This window comes from Pelophylax lessonae, assembly GCF_965119305.1.
Source record: "Pelophylax lessonae genome assembly, chromosome: 8".
Lineage (NCBI taxonomy): Eukaryota > Metazoa > Chordata > Amphibia > Anura > Ranidae > Pelophylax > Pelophylax lessonae.
In genome coordinates this window covers 26,894,613-26,915,187 of record NC_138775.1, presented here as the reverse complement: position 1 = coordinate 26,915,187, position 20,575 = coordinate 26,894,613, and the positions used below count along the sequence as shown (strand labels likewise).

Below are 20,575 nucleotides of genomic sequence, written 5' to 3'. Positions count from 1 at the left end.
CTAGGCCTGACTGTCCCGGAGGTATTTTTATCACATTTTTTTTTTTCAGACCAGAACTCCGCTTTAAAGTATAACTAAAGACAGAGTTTTGGATAGAGCGGAGAGAGATTAGAACCCCTGTCAGTTTATATTGCTGTCTCTGCCCCCCCTTAGGGGGCATCACCCTCTCTATTTGTCCTGTTTACCAGTATCACAGAAAGTGGAAATAAAATTGGGTTGTCACCAAAACAGGAATAGAGGGGGACTCTTGGGGACACTAGTTCTGGTGACAACTGGGAGATTCCCTGACTTTGCAGGAATTTACTCTCACTTCCTGTTTTGAAAACTCCCCAACAGTACACAGATGACAAAAAACTGATGGGGGTTATAACCTTCCCTTAAGGCTTGCTCAAATGTGTGGCAGCCCTTGGCGTCCCTTTAAAAAACAATTTGCAGTGGATCGCTTTTCAGAGGCATCTGACAGGAGACGAGGAGGTGGTATGATTGCCGCATCGCCATGCTGCAATTGTGTGCATTGTAAGACTTGCAGGGGTTGTGTTCGGCTGCCAAATGTTCAGGTATCGCCTGTCAAATGCCACATCATGTTCATTTTTCGCTGCAGCCAAAAAAGTACAGCATGTGTACAGCTCTGAGCGGCTGCATATCTGTGTTCAGGCGAGCGGTTTTGGGGGGGGCTGTAAATCTGTAGCTCAACTGCCTAGTTTTGCAACCCTCCTGGTCACACATGTGAACGAACCCTTAGTGCCGGTTCACACTAACGCGACACTACTACGGGGGCGACCTGTGAAGTCGCGTGCACCGCGACTTCGGCGCGACTTGCACGGACTTCATATAATGAAGTCGCTCCGATGTCGCCCCGAAGTAGTACAGGAACCTTTTTCTAAGTCGGAGCGACTTGAGTCACTCCTATTAGAACGGTTCCCATAGCACTGCATGGACAGCGACTTGTCAGGCTGACCAGTCGCCTGACAAGTCGCTGTAGTGTGAATGGGGTCTTACTCTATGCAAATTGTATACAAAAATTGTTGCCTTTAATTCTACTTTAAAAAAACAAGAACGTTTTGGCTGGCAGAAAAGAAAAGTCCTTATCTGCATTAGAATCTCACTGTATTGAAGCAAGAGGATCAGCAGGACAGCCAGGCAGCTAGCATTTTCAGAAGGGCAGGTCAGTAATGGCACCCTCTGTTTTTTTTTTTAGGTTACCTTTAGTATAGAACCTGCTGGTGCATTGACCCCTTGACTTCTGGAAGGTTTTTCCACCTTATGACTAGGCCATTTTTTGCTATTTAGCACTGCGCTACTTTAACTGGCAATTGCGCAGTCATGCAATGCTGCATGCAAATAAAATGTATATCATTTTTTTTAAAGATGCATAATGCAAAGTGAAAAATAAAAAATTGTGCAAAAGTGCAATGCACAGTACATAACCCAATACAACACTAATAACTAAGTAGAAAAATTCAATTCACGTGTACATGCCTGTAAATCAGGAAGTTCAGTGCAACGTACCGCTACGACACGTGCCCAAGGAAGCTGCCGGACAGCAGTAAAATTACTACGGCAAGTGGTTAAATGGCGAAACACATGAGCTATGTATAGCGCAGGACATATAGGACAACTGATATACGACAGCTGTATACTACCACTATAGGGTCTTACATAGATGAGAGACAGCGGGTGGCTCCTTTGGCTGATATTTACTCCCAGAATGCTCTTCACCTGAGACACAACCACGTGAACAGCTGCTGCGCTGGTGTAACCACGAATCAGAGGCTCCGAAAGGTACGTCACCACAAAGCCAAACTGCATCAGACCCAACAAGATCTGCCAACAGAGACAAGGAGAATCAATAGAATCCTCTAAAAGGGTCTAAAAATTGTGAGCCAATAAAAAAACAAACAGTGCTGTATGTGATCATGAATTAACAACTATATATATATATATATATATATATATATATATATATATATATATATATATATATATATATATATATATATATATATCACACACACACATTACATATACACAGTATCTCACGAAAGTGAGTGAGTACACCCCTCACATTTTTGTAAATACAAACCCAATTCCAAAAAAGTTGGGACACTGTACAAATTGCGAGTAAAGAAAGAATGGACTAATTTAAAAATCTCAAAATCTTATATTTTATTCACAATATAATATAGATAACATATCAAATGTTGAAAGTGAGACATTTTGAAATGTCATGCCAAATATTGGCTCATTTTGGATTTCATGAGAGCTACACATTCCAAAAAAGTTGGGACAGGTAGCAATAAGAGGCCGGAAACGTTAAATGCACATATAAGGAACAGCTGGAAGACCAATTTTAAACTTATTAGGTCAATTGACAACATGATTGGGTATAAAAAGAGCCTCTCAGAGTGGCAGTGTCCCTGAGGATCACCAATTCCCCCAATGCTGCGGCATAAAATAGTGGAGAAATATCAGAAAGGAGTTTCTCAGGGAAAAATTGCAAAGAGTTTGAAGTTATCATCATCTACGGTGCATAATATCATCCAAAGATTCAGAGAATCTGGAACAATCTCTGTAAACCTCTCTCTAAATCTCTGAAAACCATACTGGATGGTGGTGATCTTCGGGCCCTTAGACAGCACTGCATCACATACAGGAATGTACTGTAATGGAAATCACAACATGGGCTCAGGAATACTTCCAGAAAACATTGTCGGTGAACACAATCCACCGTGCCATTCGCCGTTGCCGGATAAAACTCTATAGGCCATAAAAGAAGCCAAATCTAAACATGATCCAGAAGCGCAGGCGTTTTCTCTGGGCCAGGGCTCATTTACAATGGACTGTGGCAAAGTGGAAAACTGTTCTGTGGTCAGACGAATCAAAATTTGAAGTTCTTTTTGGAAAACTGGGACGCCATGTCATCCGGACTAAAGAGGACAAGGACAACCCAAGTTGTTCTCAGCGCTCAGTTCAGAAGCCTGCATCTCTGATGGTATGGGGTTGCATGAGTGCGTGTGGCATGGGCGGCTTACACATCTGGAAAGGCACCATCAATGCTGAAAGGGATATCCAAGTTCTAGAACAACATATGCTCCCATCCAGACGTCGTCTCTTTCAAGGAAGACCTTGCATTTTCCAACATGACAATGCCAGACCACATACTGCATCAATTAAAACATCATGGCTGCGTAGAAGAAGGATCCAGGTACTGAAATGGCCAGCCTGCAGTCCAGACCTTTCACCCATAGAAAACATTTGGCGCATCATAAAGAGGAAGATGCGACAAAAGACCTAAGACAGTTGAGCAACTAAAAACCTGTATTAGACAAGAATGGGACAACATTCCTATTCCTAAACTTCAGCAACTTGTCTCCTCAGTCCCCAGACTGTTATATAAAGAAGAGGGGATGCAATACAGTGGTAAACATGACTTTGTCCCAACTTTTTTGAGATGTGTTGATGCCATGAAATTTTAAATCAACTTATTTTTCCCTCAAAATTATACATTTTCTCAGTTTAAACATTTGATATGTCATCTATGTTGTATTCTGAATAAAATATTGCAATTTGAAACTTCCACATCATTACATTCTGGTTTTTATTCCCAATTTGTACAGTGTCCCAACTTTTTGGAATCGGGTTTGTATTTTATTATATCTTTTCATGTGACAATACTGAAGAAATGACACTTTGCTACAATGTAAAGTAGTGAGTGTACAGCTTCTATAAGTGTAAATTTGCTGTCCCCTCAAAATAACTCAACACACCGCCATTAATGTCTAAACCGCTGGCAACAAAAGTGAGTACACCCCTAAGTCAAAATGTTCAAATTGGGCCCAATAAGCCACCCCCCCCCCCCTGGTGCCATGTGACTCGTTAGTGTTACAAAGTCTTAGGTGCGAATGGGGAGCAGTTGTGTTAAATTTGGTGTTATCGCTCTCACTCTCTCATACTGGTCACTGGAAGTTCAACATGGCACCTCATGGCAAAAAACTCTCTGAGGATCTGAAAAAAAAGAATTGTTGCTCTACATAAAGATGGCCTAGGGCCTAGGCTATAAGAAGATTGTGAAGACCCTGAAACTGAGCTGCAGCACGGTGACCAAACCATACAGCGGTTTAACAGGACAGGTTCCACTCAGAACAGGCCTCGCCATGGTCGACCAAAGAAGTTGAGTGTGCATGCTCAGCATCATATCCAGAGGTTGTCTTTGGGAAATAGACGTATGAGGATGATGCAGAAGAAAGCCTGCAAACAGTTTGCTGAAGACAAGCAGAGGAACCATGTCCTGTGGTCTGATGAGACCAAGATAAACTTACTTGGTTCAGATGGTGTCAAGCGTGTGTGGCGGCAACCAGGTGAGTAATACAAAGACAAGTGTGTCTTGCCTACAGTCAGTGGTGGGAGTGTCATGATCTGGGGCTGCATGAGTGCTGCCAAAACTGGGGAGCTACAGTTCATTGAGGGATCCATGAATGCCAACATGTACTGTGACATACTGAAGCAGAGCATGATCTCTTCCCTTCAGGGACTGGGCCACAGGACAGTATTCCAACATGATAACGACCTCAAACACCTCCAAAACCACCACTGCCTTGCTAAAGAAGCTGACGGTAAAGGTGATGGACTGGCCAAGCATGTCTCCAGACCTAAACCTTATCGAGCATCTGTGGGGCATTGTCAAACGGATGGTGGAGGAGCGCAAGGTCTCTAACATCTACCAGCTCCGTGATGTCGTCATGGAGGAGTGGAAGAGGACTCCAGTGGCAACCTGTGAAGCTCTGGTGAATCTCCATGCCCAAGAGTAACCCTCTTGGGGCAGTGCTGGAAAATAATGGTGGCCACACAAAATATTGACACTTTGAGCCCAATTTGTACATTTTCACTTACGGGTGTACTCACTTTTGTTGCCAGCGGTTTAGACATTAATGGCTGTGTGTTATTTTTAGGGGACAGCAAATTTACACTGTTATACAAGCTGTACACTCACTACTTTACATTGTAGCAAAGTGTCATTTCTTCAGTGTTGTCACATGAAAAGATATAATAAAATATTTATAAAAATGTAAGGGGTGTACTCACTTTTGTGATGTACTGTATATATATATATATATATATATATATATATATATATATATATATATATATATATATATATATATATATATCCCCATCTCTCTCTGTCTATAGGATACAATCCTTACCTGAAATATTCCAACCAACAATGTTAAGGCTGAAGCCACCTGTACCCTGGCAGCATCCCTGGCTTCCTCATCCACATTTGAATCATTGCCCGGTAGAAAAAAATTATCAGAAGGTGCCAGGGACTCCGTCACACTTCCGACCATCACAGAGATGACAGCAAATGTCCCTGCAGAGGAATAAATAAAAAAAAAAAAAAAAAAAAAAAAAAAAAAAGGAAAAAGGGTTGACAAAACATCTACAGTTTCAGGATATAAAGCAGGCCTAACCGGTGTTCTAGGTTTCCCTGCCTTGAAAAAAAAAAAAAAGTGATATCTTTATTGTACACACATATCATTTCCTTAATGTTTCATCAACTGCCTTTACAAAATCTAACGACACTGCCTTGGTGACCCAATAAATTCTAATTTCTTGCTCTTTTGAGTCCTTTGCCTGAGCTACTTACTATATCGAAAATAAAAAAGAAATAGGTTTTTTGCCTTAACCACTTTAGCCTTAGAGGATTTGGCTGCTCAATGACCAGGCCCTATTTTGCGATTCGTCACTATGTGATTTTAACGAACAATTGCACAGTCATGCGACGCTGTACCCAAACGAAATTGACGTCCTTTTTTTCCCCAGAAACAGAGCTTTCTTTTGGTGGTATTTGATCACCTGTGTGATTTTAATTTTTTGCGCTATAAACAAAAAAGCGTGACAAATTGGAAAAAATAACAATATTTTTTCAAATTTTTATATATGAAATTCTTAAAAAAAAAAAAAATGTAAAAAATCAAAATTTTTTAACATTTTAGCTGCAAAATTGCAGCAGACAGATCGGACCCCTAACGGACATTTTAGACACTTTTGGGGGTACCAGTGACATTATTACAGTAATCAGTGCTAAAAATATGCACTGTTACTGTAATAATGACACTGGCAGGGAAGGGGTTAACTGTACTGGTGATCAAGGGGTTAAATTTGACCCTAGGGGCGTGATTCTAACTGTCAATGGGCGTGGCTTGTGAAGTAATCACAGAGACATGCGATCCTATATAGCAGGATCATATAGCCTCTGTGATCACTTCAGGGAGAATAACAGACAGCTGTGTTTACATCAGCCGGTTGTCCTCTCTCTGCTGCGGGAGATTGCGAGTGGCCGGTGGCCATCGGAGCCGTGCTGGCTCCCCAGCTAACGAGCGGGGGCAGGAGCGCGCCACCGGCGGCACGCGCTCGCCCCCTAGAGTCTCCTGAGCGAGCGACGTAGGGCTACGTTGCTTTGCCCAGCAGCGGCAGAGTGCCACAGTAAATGTATGGTGGGCGGGGCTGAAGTGGTTAATATTTACCTTAAATCACATTGCTAATTGTATATTGTAAGGGTTTGTAGCCTAAATACTGAAATTTGAACTTAAAACTGTAATTTTGTAACTTTTGGAAATGCCAGTAAAAAATTGGCTACGCCAGTAAATTTCAATTTGGTAGGTTAACATCATTGGTCCTGCCAATGCTGTGTCCAGGGCCATGTCCTGGGGTCACAGCATCAGCCTTATTTGAGTTACGACACATGCGGGGTAACTAAAAAAGTCATATCAAATATCAGGGTTTAAGACCCCCAAGTAGAAGGCTCCCGCATATTTGGAGGCAGGGTCTGGGTGGGAGCAACCCATAATGTCAGCATGATGGGTGGTCCTTGCATAGTTAAAGGCAGGGCCAGGGCTGGACTACTAATTATCCTTTTTAAAGGCACCTCAGCTGAACCCCTCCTTGCTGTGAAGAAGCTCGTGTTCACGAACGAAACATGTCAGCACGGCGTCATTACCCTTGTGACATCCATTCCTAGAACAGACCCTGCAGACTCCCACACCCACGTCATCTACCTGTGGACTGACACTGCACACACAGAACGGCACGAATGAAGAGTGCTCTGGTGGACTACCTCTATGTCCATGAGGCTTTAGGAGCCTTCAGCGCGACTGGGGAGATCGCACTTTGTGTATACTGTCCATAGGACACCAATTCACCCACATGTAGCCAGCCTCCTAGGAAGATACTGCATGCACACCACTCCTATCTGCACCTTTCCACCCACAGTCCAGCTTTACACAGCCAGGGTAGCCGTTGGGCTACCATTCAGTACATTGGGGCGCAGACCCCATTCAGCATTTACCTGTATTTACGGCTGTACTATGCAAATGCACCACTCTTAGCGGATCCAGCCATCCCTCCTTTATATACTCCACATCACGTGGACTTTTTGTTATGTCGGAGGTTTTTGCAATTTTTCTATTTTTACAAAATATACTTTAATAAAGCTGTTTACAGTTGAGCGGCTGATCCTCTCTGAAGATTTCTTTGTGGACCTTTAGTCCGCCTTAAATATAGATTGGGTGCACCCAACCAGAAAAGTGGGGAGACAGTAATGTTGGAAGTATATACAATATTATGGGTCCTCTCAGAGGCGTAACTAGAACCTTCAGGGCCCCGGTGCAAGAAACCATACAGGGCCCCCCCAGACACCTGGCCGGGGCCCTTCCCTTCAAGCCCGGGGCTCTTCCCACTGATCCTGGGGCCCTTTACTCCCCTTGCGGGGCCCTTTATTACGGTCCCACAGCGGGTCCCTTTCACAAGTTTTGTAGTGGGCCCCCTTCCTGCAATCTTGGGGCCTCCCCACGGTGGTGGAATGCCAGGGCCGGTCGCAAGTGTGAACTTTGTGATCCTGGAAGTTCACCCACTGGAGTCAGTAGTTTTTATTTTTTGGTATTTTAATTGTATTATTTTTTATCATTTTATTTTATTTTTTTACAGTGTCACTGACTATGACTCTGTCCATTCAGAAAAGGAAGAAGCTGGTAAATTACATATTTACCGACCCCTTCCTGGTTCTCTATTGTGACACATCCCCTGCAGCAGCCGGCAGGAAAGGGGAGGGAGCACAGTGGGGGGGGGGGGCAGGGGAGCACACAGGGGCCCAGAGACAGCAGAACACAAGTGAACTGGATAGGAGGAGTAGTGGGGGCAGCATACAGAGGATCCAATCTCCTCCATTTTCTTTCTGCAGCTACAGGAGGAAAAAGGAGGACAGTGATTTCTCTACAGGCTGCCCCCGCTGCCCCTCCTATCCAATGCTGGGCCCCCTGGAGCATTGGGCCCGGTTGCAATTGCAACCCCTGCAACCCCTGTAGTTACGCCCCTGGGTCCTCTTCCTCCTCTTCTTTCTCCAGCAGTGGGCAACCCTGAAAGCTAACATAATGACACAAGGGCTTTTCTCTGCAGCAGTCTCTTGTGAGACCAGGGTGGTTTGAGGACACACACCTATCAGGGCATATCCTTCATGTCTTGGGCTTACAGGATGTGGGTGGAATGATCCTGGGTATCATTTTTAACTGGAAGAGGACCGGCATTGAATCACAGAGGGGTAAGTCTGTGGGGAACCATGCTAGATAGGAGTTCCTGAACTTTAGGAATGTTAATGTGGTAGAGCAGATGAAACATGTCAAAAATTGCTTACAGGCATATTATATAAAATAAAAATGTATTGGCAAAAAACGATTGATAAGGACATCTAGAGCACTGCACTTACCTGCAGAGATGTGTCGGGATGTGCCAAAGACGGAGTAAAGAATTACAGGATAGAACGACGAGTAAAGACCAAAGACTGGGGGGACCCCGGCCAGAAGGGCATATGCTAAACCTACAGAACATCAAAACAGAAACCAGAAGAAAATGATATAGATTTATACTTAAGTAAGGAATTACACATCTGCTAAGACATTTACTTGTCCTCAAACTTTCCAGGACGTGGAGCAAGGTGCTATAAACTCCTTGTCTAACGGATCAACATGGAAGTACCTTAACATTTAATGGTTGGGTGCCACCTGTAAACTGCCTGAGCGGTCTCCCAGTTTCTAAAAGGGTGTCAGTGATGTAAAGAGGAATGTAAACTATTTGTGTTACAGTGCTTAGACCTCTGGGATTCCCATGAACCCCAGCACCTCCAGGATACTGAGCTAGCCATTACCTTCCGACCCAGATTGCCTAACCTGACTATGCTCTCGCCAGCTTCAACACCTGCCTGAACCGGACCCTTGCCTGGACTTGACTACTTTCTTGACTGCCTCCACCTCTGCCTGGATTGGACTGCTCTCTTGCCTGCTGAAACTCCTGCCTGACCCAACTACTCTGTTGCCTGAGATGCACAAAAAAAGAAAACCGCTCTGGTGTTTGAATGTTCAAACATCAAAGTAGGGTGCTAGTTAGATCCGCAATCCCGGCAGATGTATAAATAGAAGTTAGACAACCGCACTCCAACTTTAAAGTAAAGATGAATAAAATTTGTTTATTGAAGATTCCAAAAATCCATAATAACAAAAATCAGAGACAGGGGACAGGCATAGTTGACGCGTTTCACAAAATTAGACTTGCTTAATCATAACTCATGGCTCTGAACGAGAGGGTTCTTCCTCGAAATGCATCAGCCAGGCATATGGGGATGCCATCACGTCATCCAGCACCATAGGAGTATCCTGGAGGCGATTGGTCCCAATTTCTTACATGCATGTATATGTCATACGTTTCTGAGTACAATGTATGCTACCTTTTTGAATCTTGATAAACTTTTTTAGTGGTAATGCCCAAGGTTGGTGCGCCCTTCTCTTGTTGTTGTTGGAGGACGCTGTACCAAGGAGGAGACCCAAGGGAGGCACCTTGCTGGAGAGAACCAGGAAGAAGGCTGGTCTCTCAGAAGGGCCTGGACTCACTTGGAGGACACACTTACAGTGATTACAGTTTTGCAGGGTCGGCTTAAAGGTTCTGATGCTGTGAAGCTGGACATCCAAGGATTCTGTAAGTGATCTACTAGAGCAGGGAAATGCAAACTGTGGTCCTCCAGCTGTTGCAAAACTACAGATCCCATCATGCCTCTGCTTCTAGGTGTCTTGCTATGCATCATGGGACTTGTAGTTCTGGGACATCTGAAGGGCCACAGTTTGCATAGCCCCTGTACTACAGTATCTGGGACCCCCAACCATCACCTCCTTAACCGTTCTGCAATGAAAGGACAAAAGTGACTGGCACCCAATATCATTTTTCTGTTTCCCCATTTTAGCCATGGACTCATTCCTGGGGTGAAGCCCGATCTGGCCTCTAGGGGTACTATCCTGCCTTTGAGGGTGTACACATTTTACACAATCAGATGCTGGAAGGCAATATTTGAGGTCAGGCAGTTAGATTTCAGGTGATCTTGAAACTCAACTCTTAAGTTGGAGAGTTAAAATAAGCAAAACTAATGGGGAAAATCTGTAATCAATTTAGCCTGAATATTCAATTTCTTGCATAAACCCAATCATGACTGGTTCTCTTTATATTCTGTACCTTGTGGGAGTTGGATGATACCAACACTGATCCCGGATATTATATCCCCCAACAGCCACTCTTTTAAAGGATATCTCGGCAGCCAACTAAGTATCGGAATAAATTTCAGGAGAAGGGATTTCACAACCGTCCCAGAACATCTGGAACACAAAGAAAGACAGAGTGAGCACAGCAGGTTAATAGGCACACCTAGAATTATCTCTGCGCTATTCCCCAGCTAAGATGAATTAAAACTGTAGGCGGAAATGTGGAGGACGCTGGGGAATAGACACGGCTCAGTTGTTGGAGCTAACACCTCCGGTGCTGTGAGAAATCCAACCCGGCTACACCGACATATGTCTGGATGAGACAATCCCCCTGTCACATTACCAGCAGAGTGATAAAGAAGTAATAAACACATATAAAGGAATACATGAATAATGGAAACCCAGATATATCCTAAATATTGCATGGAATGGGATTCCGGAACAGGAAAACTGCCAGCTCTAAATTTTTTATACGTGTTCACTAAAGGTAATGCATGTCTTGAGTCAAGACTTTGTATGTGCAAAAGTTAGAGTTATTACCGCTATCCACTGCCGGCCTGCAGCTGCTGGAAGATGTACAGAAGCCCAAACTGTAATGGTTGATTTGAACAGATAGGGATCCTTTTCCCACATGCACACACATACGTATTAGGGCAAATTTAGACAGGGGCCAAGTATCCTAACAGCATGTCTTTGGAGTGTCCGAGGAAACCCACACAAACACAGGGGGAACATGCAAACTCCATGTAGATAGTTTTCTGGTTGAACTTAGGACCTCATTGCTTATTTTCCCTTGCACTGCAAGGGCTTGTTTACACCAGATGCATTTTCATAAAAAAATGCCAAAAAACACAACACAAACACTCCCCAATGTACTGCAAACACACCGCAAAGGTATCACAAATACATGTAACTTACCTCCTCCCACTGACTCCATAGATGGGGTACTATTTCTTTCACTGACACCAAAGATGGGGCACCATTCCTCCCACTGACACAAAGGATGGGGTACTATTCCTTCCACTGACACCTATAATGGGGCACTATTCCTTCCACTGACACCTATAATGGGGCACTATTCCTTTCACTGACACCAAAGATGGGGCACTGTTCCCCAAATTGACACCAATGATGGGGCACTATTCCTCCCACTCACACCAATGATGAGGCAATATTCCTACCATTGTCACCAATGAAGAGGCACTATTCCTTCCACTTACACCAATGACGAGGCACTATTCCTCCCATTGACACCAATGATGGGGCACTATTCCTCCCATTGACACCAATGAAGAGGCACTATTCCTCCCACTCACACCAATGACGAGGCACTATTCCTCCCACTCACACCAATGACGAGGCACTATTCCTTCCACTAACACCAATGATGGGGTACTATTCCTTCCACGGACACCTATAATGGGGCACTATTCCTTCCACTGACACCTATAATGGGGCACTATTCCTTTCACTGACACCAAAGATGGGGCACTGTTCCCCAAATTGACACCAATGATGGGGCACTATTCCTCCCACTCACACCAATGATGAGGCAATATTCCTACCATTGTCACCAATGAAGAGGCACTATTCCTTCCACTTACACCAATGACGAGGCACTATTCCTCCCATTGACACCAATGATGGGGCACTATTCCTCCCATTGACACCAATGAAGAGGCACTATTCCTCCCACTCACACCAATGACGAGGCACTATTCCTCCCACTCACACCAATGACGAGGCACTATTCCTTCCACTAACACCAATGATGGGGTACTATTCCTTCCACGGACACCAATGATGGGGCACTATTCCTCCCACTGATACCAACAATGGGGCACTGTTCCCCCAATTGATCCCAATGATGGGGCACTATTCCTCCCACTGACACCAACGAAAGGGCACTATTTCTCCCACTCACACCAATGATGAGGCACTATTCCTCCCATTGACACTAATGATGAGGCACTATTCCTCCCATCGATACCAACGATGGGGCACTGTTCCCCCAATTGATCCCAATGATGGGGCATTATTCCTCCCACTGACACCAATGATAGGGCACTATTCCCTCCACTGACACCAATGATGGGGCACTATTCCCTCCAGTGACACCAATGATGGGGCACTGTTCCCTCCAGTGACACCAATGATGGGGCACTGTTCCCTCCAGTGACACCAATGATGGGGCACTGTTCCCTCCAGTGACACCAATGATGGGGCACTGTTCCTTCCAGTGACACCAATGATGGGACACTGTTCCCTCCACTGGCACCAATGATGGGACACTGTTCCCTCCACTGGCACCAATGATGGGACACTGTTCCCTCCACTGGCACCAATGATGGGACACTGTTCCCTCCACTGGCACCAATGATGGGACACTGTTCCCTCCACTGGCACCAATGATGGGGCACTGTTCCATCCACTGACACCAATGATTGGGCATGGTTTCCCCCCCCTCCACTAACAACAATGGGGCCCTATTCCTCCCACTGATACCAATGATGCTGCGGCATTATCTACTTCCCATTGGCCCTAGTCCGACCACCTAAAGTCGGAAGGACAGTAAACTGGCCTTTTGTAAACAAAAATTGGAGATTCCTGTCCTAGCCAAACATATTCATACATGTTTACATACATATTCTTCTGAAAAACAAAATTATCCATAACTGCACATTTTCTATTTTTACTTTGGAATTATCCTCCAGCTCTTGGCAGATCCAGCGTAGTTTGGAGTTTTTTTAATACCCCCGTGTGCATGCTATGTTATTCTGCAAGTACTCACCGGAGTCTCTTCTTCATCCTGGAGAGCAGTCGTGGTCCAGAATCCTGAGATCTGGGAGCCAGTTCCTCCAGTTCTGCTTCACTCAGCGCCAGCTGCTTCCTTCCATGATCAGGACTGGGGGGGTCGGCCATTCTGGGACGTGGTATACCCCCCTATCACAAAGCTTCCAAAAAAATGAAGGTGAATCTTTGTAAGAAGAGAAGAGCTGTGTGCAAAGTACAGATAACAGAATTCATTATTCAATATTAATGAACCAACAGATGTCATACAGGAGACCTGGAAGGGATTGCTTTTTCCTATTTGAAAGAATGGAGCTTCACGTTAAAGAGACCCTGTCACCAGACCACTCAATACAGCAACAATCTTCCCATAGGATTATATGTGCATTCATGTATTTTATACATTTTCTTTGTTTATTTATGTTATTATATAAAAGCTTCCCTTGTGTAGACATCCACCGGAGACTGCTGCTGGGTGTCTCCATCTTGGATGTGATGTCAGCAGCCCCAGCAGACTCAGAGCTGTCATTCAAGTGACAGTCAATAGCAGGGGGTCACTAACCTTTTCCACATTAGGCTCCTTTGCCAAAGGCGGTGCGCCCGACGACTCCTGTTTTCTTTAGCGCGGATCAATCCGCCGATCCCCGCTGAGCAGGTGGATGACAGGTACATCAGGGTCCCCATTAGAATCCTCCTTACATCAGAATCCCCATCAGAGTCCCCAATACATCAGGGTCCCCATTAGAATCCCCCTTACATTAGGGTCTCGATCAGAATCCCCCTTACATCAGGGTCCACATTAGAATCCCCCTTACATCAGGGTCCACATTAGAATCCCCTCTTTCATCAGGGTCACTATTAGAATCCCCCTTACATCAGGGTCACCATCAGAATCCCCCTTACATCAGGGTCACCATCAGAATCCCCCTTACATCAGGGTGCCCATTAGAACCCCCCCTTAAATCAGGATCCTCATTAGAATCCCGCCATACATCAGGGTCACCATCAGAATCCCCCTTACATCAGGGTCCCCATTAGAATCCCCCTTACATCAGGGTGCCCATTAGAATCCCCCTTACATCAGGGTGCCCATTAGAACCCCCCCTTAAATCAGGATCCTCATTAGAATCCCCCCCAATACATGAGGGTCACCATCAGATTCCCCCTTACATCAGGGTCACCATCAGAATCCCCCTTACATCAGAGTCACCATCAAGATCCCCCTCACATCAGGATCCCTATGAGAATCCCCATTAGAATCCCCCCTTAAATCAGGGTCCCTATTAGAATCCCTCTTACATCAGGATCCCCATCAAAATCCCCCTTACATCAGGGTCCCCATCAGAATCCCCCTTACATCAGGGTCCCCATCAGAATCCCCCTTACATCAGGGTCCCCATCAGAATCCCCCTTACATCAGGGTCCCTATCAGAATCCCCCTTACATCAGGGTCCCTATCAGAATCCCCCTTACATCAGGGTCCCTATCAGAATCCCCCTTACATCAGGGTCCCTATCAGAATCCCCCTTACATCAGGGTCCCCATCAGAATCCCCCTTACATCAGGGTCCCCATCAGAATCCCCCTTACATCAGGGTCCCCATCAGAATCCCCCTTACATCAGGGTCCCCATCAGAATCCCCCTTACATCAGGGTCCCCATCAGAATCCCCCTTACATCAGGGTCCCTATCAGAATCCCCCTTACATCAGGGTCCCTATCAGAATCCCCCTTACATCAGGGTCCCTATCAGAATCTCCCTTACATCAGGGTCCCCATCAGAATTCCCCTTACATCAGGGTCCCCATCAGAATTCCCCTTACATCAGGGCCCCCATCAGAATTCCCCTTACATCAGGGCCCCCATCAGAATTCCCCTTACATCAGGGCCCCCATCAGAATTCCCCTTACATCAGGGCCCCCATCAGAATCCCCCTTACATCAGGGTCCCCATCAGAATCCCCCTTACATCAGGGTCCCCATCAGAATCCCTCTTACATCAGGGTCCCCATCAGAATCCCCCTTACATCAGGGTCACCATTAGAATCCCCCCTTACATCAGGTTCCCTATCAGAATCCCCCTTACATCAGGGTCCCCATTAAAACCCCCCTTACATCAGGGTCACCATTAGAATCCCCCTTACATCAGGGTCCTCATTAGAATTCCCCCTTACATCAGGGTCCTCATTAGAATTCCCCCTTACATCAGGGTCCTCATTAGAATTCCCCCTTACATCAGGGTCGCTATTAGAATCCCCCTTACATCTGGGTCACCATCAGAATCCCTGAAATGGCTTGGCGGGCCGGATTCAGCCCCCCGGGCCTTGTGTTTGACACCCGTGTATTATGGGATGTATATGTGCATGTAGATCAGCTGCTAAAGGGGAGGGGGGATTGTCCCAGAGTGTATATCTCTTTGTGCCTGTGTTAGAATAAACATTTTTATGCTTCCTACCGCCCTACACTGATGTCTCAACAAGTGACTGGGTGGGCTAAGGGAAGGGAAGCGTGCCCCCATTCACCAGCGGGGAAGCTGAATCACGGGGCCGGTGACCGCGACTGCCGCTGGGCACTCGCCATCGCTCCCCATGGAGACAGAACGGCAGTCTGCTGTTGTAAACACAGCAGACCGTTGTTCTCTCTGCTATCAACACAAAGCTCCTGTGTTTCTCCTATTTAGGATCACAGGTCTCTGTGTTGATGTCACAAGCCCACCCCCCCACATAGTTAGAAAACACCCCCTAGGCTCACATTTAACCCGTTGATTGCCCCCGAGTTAATCCCTTCCCTACCAGTGTCATTATTACAGTAATAGTGCATATCTTTAGCAGTGATTACTGTAGTAATGTCACTGGCCCCCCAAAGTGTCAAAAATGTCAGTTAGGTGTCCAATCTGTCCGCCGCAATGTCGCAGTCCCGCAAAAAAAAAAAAAAAAAAAAAAAAAAAAAAAAAAAAAAAATCGCAGATCGCCACCATTACTAGAAAAAAAAAATGTATTAAAAAAATGACATAGATATTTCCCCTAGTTAGTAAACGCAATAACTTTTGCGCAAACCAATCAAAATACGCTTATTGCGATTTTTTACCAAAAATATGTAGCAGAAAACAAATTGGCCTAAAATGTTAAAAACATTTTGATTTTTAAATTTTTCTGAATTTTGGGAATGTCCTTTAGCAGAATGTGAATATTGTTTTTGTTTCAAAATTGTCGCTATTTTTTTGTTTATAGCGCAAAAAATAAAAAAATTGCACAGGTGATCAAATACCACCAAAAGAAATCTCTATTTGTGGGGAAAAAAGGACAAATTTCGTGTGGGTACAGCGTCGCACAACTGCGCAATTTTCTGTTAAAGTAACGCAGTGCCGAATCGCAAAAAATGGCCTGGTCATTAAGGGGGAAAATCTTCCGGTCCAGAATTGAATAAATGCTTGCTGGATGCAACACTCTTGGGCATCTGCAAGCTAAAGCCTCATACACACAGATTATCAGACGAATTTTCTTTGTTTTTTTATTGCACGCTAGTCTCATATGGAAAGTGAAGAGGATCCTTTCATACGAAAATTCTCGTAGGACAGAATTCAATTTCAGAAGTGATGTCATGTGTTAAATTGTGTTATATGTATTCTTTAGTTTCCGAGCATGCGTAGTCTTGCTCTTAGGGCTCTTTCACGCGGTCCGCCTCCGTAGGCGGATCTGTGCTGCTCAGTGAGGATCGATCCGCCGATCCCTGCTGAGCCGGCGGATGACAGCTCCGTCTCCGCTTGCAGTGCGGAGAGGGAGGTGTCACAGCCCCCGCTGCTCTCTATGGGGGATCGGATGAGAGCGGACCGCCTGTCCGCTCTCATCCGATCCAATCCCTGGACGGATGGAAAAATAGGGTTTCCATCCATCCGGATTTCATGGATAGGATCGGATGCGGATGGCAGCGGATGTCAGCGGAGGTGTCTCCGCTGCCCCATAGAGCTGCATGGAGGATCCGATCAGATCCGCCTAAAAAACTGACAGGCGGATCTGATCGGACCGCCCGTGTGAAAGAGCCCTTATGATTTTTTTCGGACGAAAACTGTGCTAATTAAATGAAAATCGGACATTGTGTTGACGTACAATTAGGCCCCCCACAGGCGGACCGTTCAGATCAGCCTGTTCGTTTTTTTGGCGAATCTGAACGGTCCCCCATGCATTCCTATTGGGCGTCGGATGTCAATGGAGACATGTCCGCTGACATCTGACCCGATCCATCAAATCTGGACGAATGGAAACCCTATTTTCCATCCGTCCAGCGGTCTGTTCCCACCCGATTTCCCCCATAGAGATGCATGGGGAACTGAGAGCTGTGTCTCCGCACACAGCACGGAGACACAGCTGTCATCCTCCTGCTCAGCGGGGGATCGGCGGCTCGATCCCCCGCTGAGAAAAACGGAATCCGTCCAAACGGACAGATAGTGTGAAAGGGGCCTAAAAATTTTATAGCCTGCACATTCAGTTTTTGTCGTACGAAAATCCGTAATCGGCTGTCGAATGCACCATACCAACAATCCGAAAATCGGCAGATTTTTCACCGGACGAAATTTTACTTCCAATTTTCTTATCGGGTATATGGGCCTTAAAGAGGAAGTAAACCCTCCTCTGACACTTGTACCTATAGGTAAGTCTATGATAAGGCTTACCTATAGGTACTGTAAATATCTCCTTAGGAGATATTTACCTCACATGCAGCCAGTGACGTCACTGGCGCATGCACTCTGAAGGAACGGCCGCTGGTGCGCGGGAGTGACGTCACCGCGGCTCCGGCCAATCAGATGGCCGGGTGCCGCGATCCCGGAAGACGGGTGACATGTTCAGTCATACAGGTGAGCGGGCGGCCCGGCGGGGGCTCGTTCTAAGTAAGTATTGCATAATGAGCTAGTATGCGATGCATACTAGCTCATTATGTGTTTCTCTTTCAGGGTGAAAAAGAAAAAAGAACAAAAAATTTGAGTTTACAACCTCTTTAAATAACTTGCTGAATGGCTTGGTGGTTTTTCAGCAATGCCGTTTGCACCCAGACATGTACAAACAATCGACATAACAACATTAAATAGCTATTCAAGTTTTCGCTCGCACGCACGCACGCATCGCACTCCTACCTACACAACGCAAGTCCTGGCGGGGAGATTTTATTGCGTCCTTTACTTCCCACAGAGGCGGCGAGGAGCCCCGGCTGATCACACAAACACTTCCTCGCCTGTTTTTAGAGTGCTAAAGGACTTTGAGCCGAGTTCTTGCTGAGTCCTGTGCTCTAATGGATCATTTATAAACCTGAACAAGCCGCACTCTACAACCTCACCTGAACAGGGCTTTACACATAGGATATTCGCACAGCTTAGACACCATTTGTTGGGGTGTGTGAAGTCTTTACCTATCACAGCCAGCTGAATAATTACAACTGCTGCCATCTCCAGGTTACACAACCGGTTCTATTATCCCCCCCACCCTGCAGCCAGAACTAACACAAGGGAAATCTTGGCTCCTGCTTCCAAACTGATTGCTGGAACAAAGGCAACAGCGCCTACGTCATCCAAGGTGCCAGGTCACACATATGCGATACGGGAACCCTGCATTGCATTCAAATTGCAGGCAGTTCACACTGCCATATGCAAATCGCTGGGGGTGTCAATACAAAGTTAACGACACCCCCAGATCAGTTCGCATGTCGCGGTGCGAACTGTCAGTTCAGACATGAATCGGATCGCATTGGTATGAACCACCATGCGATCCAATTCTGCTGCGGACTCAAAAAAAGGGTCCTGTGCGTGTTGCATCCGAATTCGCATCACACAGACATCGCATGTGAATGTCTGTCATCGCTATAGTGTGAACCGGGACTAATGCCTCGCACACACGTTCAGATAATCGTACGAAAATTATCGCTTTCGACTTGATCGCACGATAATCTGATCGTTAGTACACAGCCGATCACGACAGTTCGTCCAACAAAATCCGAAGTGACAAACATGAAAACTACGATAGCCTAGAGAATGACAATCGTTTAATCAGTACAGTATGCGTCTGCTAAAAATCGATCGACAAAGACCAGGCATGATCAGAAACACTAAAATAGTACAGAAAAAAGCCTGGCTGCCATTGTTTTTGTTTTTCACTATCGGATACGTAGCTACGCAACCAGGAAGCTTTTCCGGAATCGTACGAAAAAAAATCCTACGTTTAAGGGCTCTTTCACGCGGGCGATCCGGTCAGATCCGCCTGTCATTTTTTTAGGCGGATCTGATCGGATCCTCCATGCAGCTCTATGGGGCAGCGGATGTCAGCGCTGACCCCCCGCTGCCATCCGTGTCCGATCCTGTCTGTGAAATCCGGATGGATGGAAACCCTATTTTTCCATCCGTCCAGGGATCGGATCGGATGAGAGTGGACAGGCGGTCCGCTCTCATCCGATCCCCCATAGAGAGCAGTGGGAGCTGTGACACCTCCCTCTCCGCACTGCAAGCGGAGACGGAGCTGTCATCCGCCGGCTCAGCAGGGATCGGCGGATCGATCCTCGCTGAGCAGCACGGATCCGCCTACGGAGGCGGACCGTGTGAAAGAGCCCTATGTGCATTTTTGAATTCGATATTAGTATCATGCAACAAAATGCGAACAATAAGTCATCCGATTATCTGAACGCGTGTACGAGGCTTAAGGGCAAGTTCACACATATGTGATGTGGAAACCCTGCGCATCCACTGCAGGTTCCCGCATCGCACTCGACTTGCAGGCAGTTCACACTGCCATATGGAAATCGCTGGGGGTGTCAATACACCCCCCAGATCAGTTCGCATATCACAGTGCGAACTGTCAGTTCGGACATGAAGCGGATCGCATTTGCATCGCACAGACATTGCATGTATTTTTCAGAGCAGTGCGCTCCGAATCACATGCAATGTCTGGTATCGCTATAGTGTGAACTGGGACTAAGGGCAAGTTCACACATATGTCATGTGGAAACCTTGCGAATCCACTGCGGCTTGCTGCATCGCATTCAAATTGCAGGCAGTTAACACTGCCATATGCAAATCGCTTGGGGTGTCAATACAAAGTTAACGTCACCCCCAGATCAGTTTGCATATCGCAGTGCGAACTGTCAGTTCTGGCATAAAGCGGATTGCATTGGTGTGAACCACCATGCGATCCAATTCTGCTGCGGACCCAAAAAAGGGTCCTGTGCGGGTT

General features: G+C 45.9%; 1 protein-coding gene across 3 annotated transcripts in view; it reads right to left on the bottom strand.

Moving 5' to 3' along the window:
- LOC309561756 (solute carrier family 26 member 6-like) overlaps window positions 1-20,575 on the bottom strand; it is a 93,417-nt gene that overhangs the window by 62,285 nt on the left and 10,557 nt on the right. The window contains exons 1-6 of one of the 3 annotated variants that reach the window (XM_082265765.1): window positions 18,497-18,591; window positions 13,369-13,531; window positions 10,552-10,691; window positions 8,762-8,872; window positions 5,205-5,371; window positions 1,660-1,824 (exon numbers count right to left, since the gene is read on the bottom strand). In XM_082265765.1, coding sequence (XP_082121891.1) covers window positions 1,660-1,824; window positions 5,205-5,371; window positions 8,762-8,872; window positions 10,552-10,691; window positions 13,369-13,499 — 714 coding nt within the window. In that variant the 5' untranslated portion in view covers window positions 13,500-13,531; window positions 18,497-18,591. Of the gene's footprint in view, window positions 1-1,659; window positions 1,825-5,204; window positions 5,372-8,761; window positions 8,873-10,551; window positions 10,692-13,368; window positions 13,532-18,492; window positions 18,592-20,575 lie in introns of those variants that run through there. The other 2 variants (XM_082265767.1, XM_082265766.1) reach the window with 2 other exon arrangements.